The following is a 12,455-nucleotide window of genomic DNA, read 5'->3' on the forward strand; positions in this document are numbered from 1 at the left end:
ATTTTTTTGTTAATATTTAAATTCAAAATAATTTAGTCAATATAACATTTTCATCGCCTATGACAGTCAAGTTTTCTGTACAAATTTTTCTATACCTTCCAGTCCAATCTGTAGATTCAATTAAGAAGAACTGGCAAGAAACTCAACCGAATTTCTTTTTTTAAAGACAGTTTGTTCATTGTAATTATGAATACTTCGAAACCATTAACGTCCATTCTTGTACATTATGTATGATGTAGGACATGCTGTTTTTATTTTAAATTAATTAAGGTACGGTTCCAAATCGCTCGACACATAAACGTCTATTTCGACACCTAGCACCGCGGAATTACAAGCGGAGGACTTGCGCGCGACTTGCAGTCTACTCGCGACCACCTCGAGTTGCAGATATCGTAAAACAATTTAATATTATTTTGTCAATAAAAAATCAAATATTTATTGCCCGTGTTAAAATTATATTAATATCCACCGGGAAAGTGTACAGTGTCAAAATAACCCGCATGTTGTCACTATGACTAAACGCGTGCGTTTGATACAAGCGATCGGATAACTTGATTTAGTGAGCATAGAAAATATGTGAAAATTTTGAACTTATATTAGAATATCACTAAGATACTGTACTTTTAAATATATAACTGCGACGTGTCAATGAATTAAAAACAAAGATGTTGAAGGGAATATCAGTATTACACACACTAATGTTAATAACAATTATTTTTGGCCAAACAATTAATAAAAATGGAAAGATGAACCAGATTAATTATTCATTTCCACAAACGCCATTGATGAAAATGTTAGCTCAGACAATAGCACCTAATTTCGCCCAGCAAGATCCGACAGATTTATTCGATTTTTTAAGAGACAAATATCCACTGCCGAATGGTAAGTTTTTTTTCGATTGTAGTTGTTTAATGATAGTAATAATAGTAACACTAAACGAAACTAATACTAAAGCTGATAGAAATTCTTAATTTGTTTTCTAATTCATACATAAACATATTTATGAAGAAAACACCCAGAACAACATCAACAATCGTACTACAACAATTGTTTATATCGTGCGAGAATGGAACTCGCGATCAACGAAAGTACGACATCGTCAAATTTATATTTAATTATAAGGATATAACAAATATTAAATTTAAACATTTAAAAGAATTTATTTTATATGTTATGCTGTAGATGCACTAATTACCTACAGTACTGTAAACGAATCATCTACAGAGTGTATAGAAAAGTTCACTAGGCCAACTATTTTGTAACTGAAAATTACATAATATCGAGTCCAAAATACAGCAAAATATACTATTCATCATGGTCAATGTCATCATGACAATGCGAATACTATAATCACCATCAGCTTAAGATTATTTATATGTATGTATAATGTGGGAACAACCTGTATGTATATGAAAGAATAGAATAGTATATATTTATAAAAGATGTCAGATTTTTACGATGTAAGTCGACCTGGATTCATGTATTTTTTTTAACTATTCTACTATAGAACTTCTGCGGACGAAAGCGATAGTGAATATACATACACCGTTAGGGTTCGATACTAATCGCAGGTTATAATGATTTGCATCCCTGTTGAAGTGGGCAAGGTATAGATTGGAGGGGTAACTCCACGAACGCTACAGATTTGCTATTAAAATAATGAATAAAATAGAATAGAAAATAATTTATTCAAATAAACTTAATTTAAGCACTTTTGCATAGTCATAGTTGTCATTCTTATAATCTACAGCTCCTTCGGAAAGTTGACTCATCACAAGAAGAACGAGTAAAAAACTTGCGTGTTGCTTTTTTAAATAATCATTGTTATTTTACATTTACAATTTGAAACGTGCATACAAACCACCAACTAGCATTAATTTATTAGCTTCAGATATTAAGTACAAAATAGGATTAAAAGAGTCGTAGTGATTAGACCAGACCTGTCCCTACAAGCAGCACTCGTTCACGAGTATGACGTATGAGCCAGCCATCACTGCGCTCGACCATATTTTAGGGACCCCAATGACCCGGCTCAAAGCAAAATTAAAACACCTAAAAAAGCTTAAATTTGTATTTTAAACAGAAATTATTAGTTTACACCAATTTTCATTTTTAGTTAATTTCATAATCACTTCGTATGAAATAATTAAACAATAGTAGTAGTAAGTAATATTATATTGATAATTATAGTCATAAATAATCTATTTAACAAAAACTTCTCGTTAAATTCTAATTAGAACAATGTCATGATGATATTAATAAACTAATCGAACAAGTGGCATCGCAATAGGATCTGTTATTAGCACTAATAGGCGCTTTAAAGAGAGTAATTATTAATTAATTACATATCATATATATCATACTCTATCCTAATAAACTAAAATCATAAACGCGGATGTGTCTGTCTATCTGTTTACTATTGGTGAACGAATATTAATAAAACTTGAGATAAAGATATAGGATGTTGATGAAAATTGGATGAAAACCGATACAACACATCTTTTATTTTTAAAAAAGCAGACGAAGTAGCGGAAAATTATAATATAAAAATGAAAGTGTGTCTATCTGTTTACCTTTTCACTAAAAGGCTGAAGCCTAAATTAAATTTTAACTTGAAGATATGATGTACCCAGAGGCGGTAGGCTTTTTGTGGTATCTTTTATCTCAAAAAATCAGACAATATCGCGAGTAACAGCACTTTATAAAAATAATATGCAACACTTAATGTTGCATCTTATTATTTTACAATACAGGTTTCATTAATCATGTGTGTACAGTCGGCTTCATAAACTAAAATTCTATTCAAAAGCACTATAATTCGCGTAATAAAATTATTACGAGTTAGGTTAGTCAATAAAATGTTGGTAGTAAAATTTCAAATTTTGCATTTAATATTATCAAATTAATGAAAATGACTATAAATAGCAAGCTTATTCACTTCAGGTCATCGGTTACTTATAATAAGTTTATTTTCTTACGCATCGCAATGGAACAAGATTTGGACAAATAGATGAGGGAGACAGGAGCCTAAACTAGGTTCAGGGTGCATTGAGTCTGCAAGCATACTCCTCTCTATGAAATATAAAGCAAGATATGATAGAACGGAGAACACTTAAAGAAATTAATTAAACAAAACAATTAATAATTATAATAAAACACTGGTTTTCCATACAGTAATAAAATTTAAAAAGAGACAAAACGGTCTAGAACTCAGTGGGGGCAGTGAGTCCACCCATCACTGTCTCTGCTGTTCTGGTATAGCATTTACCAGCAAATTAGTACAATAAGAGATCGACGACGATAGCATATAAAGTTAAGTTCTAAACTACTACTAATAATTATATATTCCTTTATTAAATAATGGTAATCTATTTAAATTTAGAACATGCAATTACAAAGATTGACAACAAATATTATTAGTCTTATCCAATAATAATCTACGTAATGAAATATTCAAATTTTAAATATATCCTAGTTTAATAAATACTAGTTGGAATTTGTAATAAAAATGTTGATCATTCTTCTGGATCTATCTACATATATAAAACTGACTGTATTTATTAGTATAATGAAATAATTGTATCTTAGTTTCGATGGAAAAAAACACCTTTCGAAATTACTACACACGCTTTATGAAACCAAGCGTGTGCATGCCATGACCGAATTTCGATGAAGTGACCATAGTAAGAGGTGCAAGTAGAAGTTTACGAGTATAATTAATTCACTTTTAATGCTTGACATTGCCGATGCATCAAATATATCAGAGGCATATGGATAATAATTTTTTACGATAATATTCGATTTTAATTCATTATTATACTGTGTCCTAAAGTAATTCCATATGAATTTGAATAATTGTTAACTTCGAAATAAACTAATATTTCTGTGCTAATTCAACATTTTTAACCCCCGCCGAAAAAAGTAGACTGGTATAAGTTTAACTTATCTGTGTGTTTGTCTGTTGCATTCTAAATGAATAGACCTATTTTGATACGATTTGTTTTATTGGTCGACATCGTTCCTAGCTACACATATACGAGTATATACATCACATTATATAATTATTTTCATTAAGGTAAGCAATTATGTTAAATTTCATGAGTGAATAATCCCAATCAATTTCCTAAATAATATTTTGTTTATGTATTTATTGTCTTCACGTTATATATATAACAAATCATCAGAAAAAGCAAAAGGTTATTTTTATTACGGCTAATCATGGCCACGGCGTGAAGTTATAGACAGAAGCTGGTATGTTATATTGGACAATCCATTATGTTGTTGCGGAAAGGGTTTGTTTAGTAATTAGGCCTCGTAGCGTATTCCTAACAATGTACCTTATCAGGTCGCCTCTAAATCTCCTAGAAATCTATAGTGAAATCACTACGATAGGTTAACTGACCAATTTTTTTTTTTGGTTTTCATCAGGAAAATCCGTCATGGAGACCCAGTCGCCATAGGGGGCGAGTGGGTACTGCCGGACTCCTACCGGCTAAAAACCTGATGGTATACCTCTCTGCTCGTAGCAGGCGAGGTCGCGGGAAACGACATTCGTCCGTTTCCCCGCCTTGAGCAATGAGGTTAACTGACCTGCCCCTATTTTTATTTTACCATCCTCCACTAGCACCTCTCTAGCATGTGTACGTGTCAAGCCAGGTTAATGTATTTACATAGAGTTTCATGACCGTAGGTAAACTTGCGCACTCACTCAAGTTTTGGGTATATAAAAAAACAATGATTATAAGAGATACTCATGAAAACTGGTATTAATTTCTGCACGCCCCGGCCCAATCGGGCAAGAGGTACTGGACATTGACCTCAGACATGTCAGGGCTACGTTTATTTTGGTGGAACATTCAACTATATATGGGTATTCGTTTTATCTTAATATTATCATATATAGGATTTTCTGTATACAACAGCTATTTAATGAAGTATGAAACTACAGAGGGCCGGAGAGAGAAATATAGCTACAGAACCTTTGATAGTAAAGTAGATAGTAATTAACTAATCAGACATAATAATGCCAACAGAAAAGCTAATATTTAATGTATGGAGGGTGATTCCTTTACCGAACTCAAATATGTCCTATTTTTTTATTTCGGCTTGACTATTTGATTGTTTTTTGACAAATCTTGTATAAAGACGACTGTTTCCATTTACCATCAGGGACTTAGCTTTCAATTTCAATTTAAAAAATATATATTCTTGTACAGATCATTGACTAAGTGGTGACTCTAATAATATCGAAATATCCAATAAACCCTTGGGAAAATCGAATTGGGTTCAAAACAAAATGAATAATCAATTAATATATACCTACAATTCTCGTGTCATCATGTTTCACCGATATTAATGTTGTTTATATATTCAGTAAATCTGATAATAGGATGTCAACTATTAATCTTACCCCTAAGTGATAAGGGTGGTCCACCGCAATTTCTCTTACGCACTAGTGCGAAAACATATCTTGATATGTACGTACGAGGCCTATTACTAGGTTTGTAAAATCGGAATTCATTCATATTGCAGCCAGGTCAATGTTTTTAGAAGCATGCCACTATTGAAAGGTCGTTCACCGGCATTCTTATGTATTAATTTTGAGTACAGCGAACTCAAATGTCTATGTCTTCTATGATTATAAACAGATTAACCTAATTAAAAAGACATTAAGGGACATTAATAATACGTACATAATTAAAAACATAAAAGAGCAAACACCCAAGACTTCTAGTTACAAAAAATACTTATATTTGTTAAGTGTAAACACATATATTTAGCATTTTTATATTTAAGGGTAGTAACGGGCAAGTATAATATTATAATACTACTGTTCTATATTGTTAACTCTCTATTTTAAACTACTTCTTTTGATATAAAAATAAATATTAAAAGAAGTAGTTTTTCTGAGAAAACATAAATATTAACAATATTCTTAAAAATATCTCAATGATGAAGAGCTTTAGCCCTGTCTCATTGATTTTCTATTAAATAGCTCTCCAATTATTGTCAATCTTAAAACAATTTACTTTGATGTAATTTCACTGGTGTGGCTGGCACACTGCTTGGCAGCCGAAATAAGAAAGACAGAGGTACTCACGTCGGTAGCTTTGTAAAGTCTGGATATGACAAATATTGTACTTTATCTACTTTCTCATAGCATGTATGGATCCCAGTTTGTATTTGGTATAAATGCCACTTGTTAATATTAAAATGTTCCAGGTCTCCGATCACCGTACTCCGAATATGACTACGTCATTGTGGGAGCAGGTTCAGCGGGCTCGGTCCTCGCCGCTCGCCTCTCAGAAGACCCGAATGTGACTGTACTGCTTTTAGAGGCGGGAAAACCTGAGTCATTCATCACTGATGTCCCGAGTATAGCACCCTACTTCCAAAGAACAGAGTACACTTGGCCGTACTTCATGGAAAAGCAACCAAATGTTTGTTTAGGTAACTTGTTTATTAATAAAACTAATATCAACGCATAACTTAATTTTTAAAGCTGAAATTAGCCATAGGTTTATTTTAAATCAAGCTAAAGTTATTGAAAATTATAGTGACGTCACACATGCAAAGCCGTAACTAGTATATAAGCTTATAAACAGTATTCAAGTTCGAAGTAAGAGAAGAAATATGGGGTGCAGTGAAATTATAGGATATACGGGCACAGATTGAGAATACTACTTAAATAAATATATATAATAGAACAAAATCTTGAAAATAGATTACTTAGGTCTGGTTATTTTAGATTTTGCTCAATCAGTTGATCAAGTAAATATACTCACAAATTATCCCAGCTTCGTATACAGCGATCAAAAGTATATACAGATAGTAATAATAATAATAATAATAATCTCAGGACAATTCACACAGCGCCATCTAGACCCAAGTTAAGCTAGCTAAAGATTGTGTTATGGGTACTAGATAACTGATACAAATATATAGATAATTTATTTTTCGTAAATACATATATAATATACGTAAACACCCAGACCGATACAAACAATCATACTCATGAATACAAATAATGTTTGTGCCGTGCGAGGAATCGAACCCACAATAGTTCGCATAGTCGATGATACTTAGTTGATAATGAATAATTCATTGATAATAATAGATATTTGTACTGTCGCCATTTTTATTAAAGTTTTCTTGTGCCCCAAACTCTCTTTCTGTCTATTTTTATCAAATTGGGTCAATATTTTTCGTAACACACAGATCTACAAATTATCTGACTGACTGAAAATATATATTATGCTTCTTACTTCGTATAACATTAGTTAAAAATACCAATTTCGAAATCTTTAATGCAATAATGAAATTACTTAAACGTTAAAAGCCATAAAAAGGATATTCTTACAATTTATATTCCCTAATGGCACCTTACAAGAGTAGTTTTATGTAAAACTAAGTGTTAATTACATGTTTATTAGATACTTAAGAACTTATCATAAAATCATATATTAATATAAATATACTACTAGCGCGTTTGAAGTTACTGAACTATAATATATAACCTCTGTCCTAAAGTATTTTCTATGGAACTACAATGGCAAAAAAGCTGATGACCCTAATGGATTGTAGGATCAGCATCACGAACATCTCGTCGTCATGTTTCGCTTGTGGTATCCCTCGAGTGATGCCATTACGGAAAACTAAGATATGTCCCCGTACAGACTATATCTATTCTCATATAAAGAAAAAACTACTTGACTAATTACTAAAGAACCATATCTATACATAACGTAGGCATCTTTGTAAAATTTGGAGACTAGTTTTATAAAACTCCAATTGCGTTATCATTCTGAGGACTGTGGATTAATTGCTTTCCAATTTTTATTATGATATTAGTCCATATGATGGTTACCGTAGCATCACATAATGTGGCAAACGTGGCCTGTAATTTTACTGTCTTAAAAACAGCCTGATTGGTGTCTGAAATAAAGACACTGGACTTCGTTCTAAGTCTACCTAGGTTGACTCTTTGTCAATGCGATTTATTTGCAGGTATGAATAACAACAGATGTTTCTGGCCGCGCGGGAAAGCCGTCGGTGGTACTAGTGTTATAAATTACATGATCTACACTAGGGGCCGGGCGCAAGAGTGGGACCGGATTGCAGCTGACGGCAACTATGGATGGTATGTCACTTAAATTACTTTACAAGTCGTTAGAGGAGTAATTATTAATTGTACCAAAGACTAAGTCCATTATGGAAATAATTGAGATAAGTGACCTAATTTTAGCTTCTTTCTTTCATCCTGTTGTCTTGTTAGAAGATGAATTCACCATTTAAACATACTAATATCATTAATGTGAGTGTGTCTGTCTTTCTGTTTGTACCTTTCTCATTACTAAACAGATGAACGAATATTAACTTAAGTTTAGAGTAAATATAGAATGTGTCATAGGAATGGATATTTCTGTCATTCAAAATAAACGATGTTTCGGGAATCATCTAGTCATCCATTAAATGCTCCATATAATACTCCCTCCGTCTAATTGATCATCATCATCATTTTTGCCTTACCTCACACCACTAAGTAGGGTCTGCGCAGTACGGCATCTGGTTCCACTGATCCCTATCGGACGGTCATTATAATATTATATATCTGAATAGCTCTTTAATGTAATTTATGTATCTTCCTACAGGTCATATGCAGATGTCCTCCAATACTACATGAAGAGTGAACGAAACAACATGCGAGGATATGAAGATTCACCTTATAGAGGAAAATCTGGAGAACTAAATGTCGAATTTGTTTCATTCAGGTACTAACTATAATTACATTTGTACATAAAGAGGGATATAATTTGATATACATTTAGCTTTAACTCGCAAGTTGGTTTGCACAAATTTGCATCTACTATTTCATCACTTTTTAGATATTTTTTATTTATAGGTACATACAATATATATTTTCAAGTAAACTTTAATTACAATCCATTGAACCGCTTAGTCGAGATAAAATATCAAACAAATAAACTCAAAGACACACTTTTGCATATACCTACATATAATACTAACATTAATGAAAATATGTAAATACATTTAACTGCATAAAATTATGTCTATCTATAATCTACACAACCAACCATATATAAAATTCTCGTACATAACTATAACACAATGTACTTTATAGGTACTCTTATAATACTTAGGGTTCCATCAGATATTTTATTAACAAACTAATTCAATTTACACATATAGTGTTTAATTAAAATTTATACTTTTATAAATTTTAATTAAACACGACTAGACAACTCCCCTCGTAAATAAAAACTATAGATATGGTAACAAAATTAAAATTAATGATGTGTTAAACGTCGTCGATTGCAAAAAAACATTAAGTTAACTGTAGAACAAGGGATATACAAATATTTTGCAAATTACATGAATGTACAAACTCATTAAGCATAAAAACTGCATGCAATGTAAATGTATTTGGGCCTTTGACCCCTTCTAAAGTCCTTTAAAAAATAAAGTGTATAATGTGGAACCTTCAGACGCAACCGCGTTTCACACTTTGTAAATCTGTATTCTAATATATAGTATATTACGTAATATTCTTACTTGCATGATATTCAATGATGCTTTCTCAACAGCTGACAAGTTCATATAAAGTTACCATATTACAAAATGGTTTATACTATAGTATATACATGACGACCCCGGTGGTCTAGTTGTTTAGCACACCGCTTTATGTCCGATGGTCGCGGATTCGATTCCTCGCACGGCACAAACATTTGTATTCATGAGTATGATTGTTTGTGTCGGTCTGGGTGTTTTCTATGTATATTAAGTATGTATTTACGAAAAAAAATATCTATGTATTTGTATCAGTTGTCTAGTACCCATAACACAAGCTTTAGCTAGCTTAACTTGGGTCTAGATGGCGCTGTGTGAATTGTCTTGTGATTATTATATTATTATTATTATTATTATAGTGATTAAGTATCTTACTACTAACATCACAAAATATAAATAACAGCAAATAGATAAAAGATAAACGTTAAAGGTTAAAATTTATTTGTTTTTAAATATATTATAGTCTTGAAATACGACACATGTTAACGAAAGTATTGATTAAAAGCGATCCGATATTTACACATATATTAACAATAGTAGTATGCCTTTCCTGATGACTAAGTTGTCATATACCGGCTCAAATGATTTTACCATATGTATCGAAACATAGCCATACATACAGCAGAAACAGGATAAAATGAAAGGTAGCAATGAAGGCAACTTTGTAGGTCGCATTACATCTGATTATAACATATCCACGGTACGTGTAATTTATACCTATCTGACTAATTAAATTATTTTACAGAACGCCACTGATTGATGCCTTTTTGGAAGCGGGAAGGATTTTAGGTCATCCGACCATAGACTATAATACACCGGAGCAACTTGGATTTGGTTATTTGCAAGCAACAGTCACAGGAGGCAAACGCATGAGTGCCGCCAAGGCTTTCTTACATCCGAACAAAGGACGACCAAACCTACACATACTACCTGTAAGCACAGCTACAAAAGTGATAATCGACCCCAAAACTAAAATGGCCAAAGGCGTGGAATATGTTAGAAATAGATTAAGGTTAAAGGTGAAAGCAAAAAGAGAAGTGATATTATCTGCAGGACCAATAGCTTCCCCTCAGCTACTGATGCTCTCAGGCATTGGTCCAAAAAATCATTTATTACGTCATGGAATCCCTGTTATAGAAGATTTGCCGGTTGGTGCCACATTGTATGATCATATTACTTTTCCCGGTATTGTATTTACGCTTAATGAAACAAATGTAAGCTTAATTGAAAGTAATGCTGCAACACTGAATGCAGTTATCCAATGGCTGCAGTTCGGAGATGGCCCTGTAGCGACTACTGGTGCAGCAGAAGGCATAGGATATATAAAAACTCCAGTTTCTAATGATCCAGATAACGTTCCAGATATGGAGCTAATAAGTATCGGTGGTTCACTAGTATCTGACGGGGGTCCTCTAGGTAGCAAAGCAACAAGAAGAGGTATGATGATCAACGAACAAGTCTTCGATGGAGCCTATGGATCTATAGATAGTACAAACACATGGACCGCATTTCCGATGCTGCTGCATCCAAAATCAGTAGGTCGTTTAGAGTTAAAGAACAATAACCCATTCAGCCATCCGCGTATGTATGGTAATTATTTATCTGACCCAAGTGACGTAGCGACTTTTGTGGCAGCAATCCGTCATATTCAAGCATTGGCGGCCACAGCTCCATTCCAGAAATTTGGTGCACGCATACACCGCGCACAATACCCCGCTTGCCGTAATACAAAGTTTGATTCCGATGAATATTGGGAGTGCGCCGTGCGTACATTAACCGCCACATTACATCATCAGATCGCAACGTGTCGAATGGGTCCTGATAATGACCCTCTAGCGATAGTTGATCCAGAATTACGCGTGTATGGCGTTGGCCGATTACGAGTGGTCGACTCGAGCATTATACCCCGTACTGTCTCCGCACATACAAATGCACCGGCGATTATGATTGGAGAAAAGGCTGCAGATATGATTAAACGCACTTGGAGTTAACTTACGAATTAATAAAGTTAAAAAATATATTCATTTGTGTTATTTCATTGTATTATACGAATAACTTATAATTAAATTAACACCAATGTGTGTTGGCGCATAAAAATATCGAATTAAATGTACTCGTATACAACGGTTATAAGGAACGGGAACCGATATAAATAATGGTATAATGCCTTCTTTGATACTTAACTTTTCGTTTCTATTTTATATCGCTTATAAATATTTTCTTCAGACCACTTTCAAGAGCAATAAATTTTTCATCTATATGTATTTAGTTAGTATTACACGAGAGATTCTAAATATATGAATATAGATACTGTACATAATATACATATATACGGTACTGTGGAGTAGAAAATTATATCCAATCTACATAGTACTTACTATTCCTTCTCGGAATGGTTGGAATTCGTTATTTTGGAATGTCTTAGATTACCGGAAAACTGCAATTGAGACATTTTTATCCCTTCAATATTACTTCTACAATGTAAGGTGTACTTCTACAGTGTAAGGACCAAAATGGTCTGAATTATATGAATTTTCTTAACATTACAAGTCTCGGTATTATGACATCAGAAAACAGTGTCTTCTACAACAGTACCAATTGTCTAATATTATTATGCTCAGACTAATATATAATTCAATTGCCTGCATAGTACCGGTTCCTTGTTATCAATCTAAGATGAAAAGATTGCCAGCTTAGTACACAAATAAAACGTGCTGTGAATAAAATAATAAACATTAATTTTAATTTTCATTGTAATATTTTTTACTGCTGGTTATAAAAATATATATGTATAATTTTATACTGGTGAATAACTGTAAAAAACTTAGTGGAAGCGTTTTGTTTGTGCAACTGGAATGGAAAACAAG

The 12,455-nt window shown here is 32.8% G+C and overlaps 2 protein-coding genes across 3 annotated transcripts in view; one reads left to right on the forward strand and one right to left on the reverse strand.

Moving 5' to 3' along the window:
• The window catches only part of LOC131844581 (flotillin-2), a 247,835-nt gene that overhangs the window by 220,793 nt on the left and 14,587 nt on the right, over window positions 1–12,455 (reverse strand). The gene's annotated exons all lie outside the window — the stretch shown is intronic.
• LOC131844519 (glucose dehydrogenase [FAD, quinone]-like) lies at window positions 382–11,579 on the forward strand. Its single transcript, XM_059193435.1, has 5 exons — window positions 382–882; window positions 6,223–6,450; window positions 8,008–8,140; window positions 8,652–8,771; window positions 10,334–11,579. Exons 1-5 carry the CDS (start codon window positions 666–668, stop codon window positions 11,577–11,579), a joined length of 1,944 nt encoding a protein of 647 aa, XP_059049418.1. The 5' UTR covers window positions 382–665.

The sequence above is a fragment of the Achroia grisella genome, unplaced genomic scaffold (assembly GCF_030625045.1).
Source record: "Achroia grisella isolate CSIRO2021 unplaced genomic scaffold, CSIRO_AGI_Agris_v1 utg109, whole genome shotgun sequence".
NCBI classification, from domain to species: Eukaryota; Metazoa; Arthropoda; class Insecta; order Lepidoptera; family Pyralidae; genus Achroia; species Achroia grisella.

Excerpts from the sequence above, each read along its gene's own strand:
- LOC131844519 (XM_059193435.1), top strand. The coding sequence starts at position 666 with ATGTTGAAGGGAATATCAGTATTACACACACTAATGTTAATAACAATT. Across the intron at positions 883-6,222 it reads CAAATATCCACTGCCGAATG|GTCTCCGATCACCGTACTCC; the intron begins GTAAGTTTTTTT and ends AAAATGTTCCAG. Across the intron at positions 8,772-10,333 it reads GTCGAATTTGTTTCATTCAG|AACGCCACTGATTGATGCCT; the intron begins GTACTAACTATA and ends ATTATTTTACAG.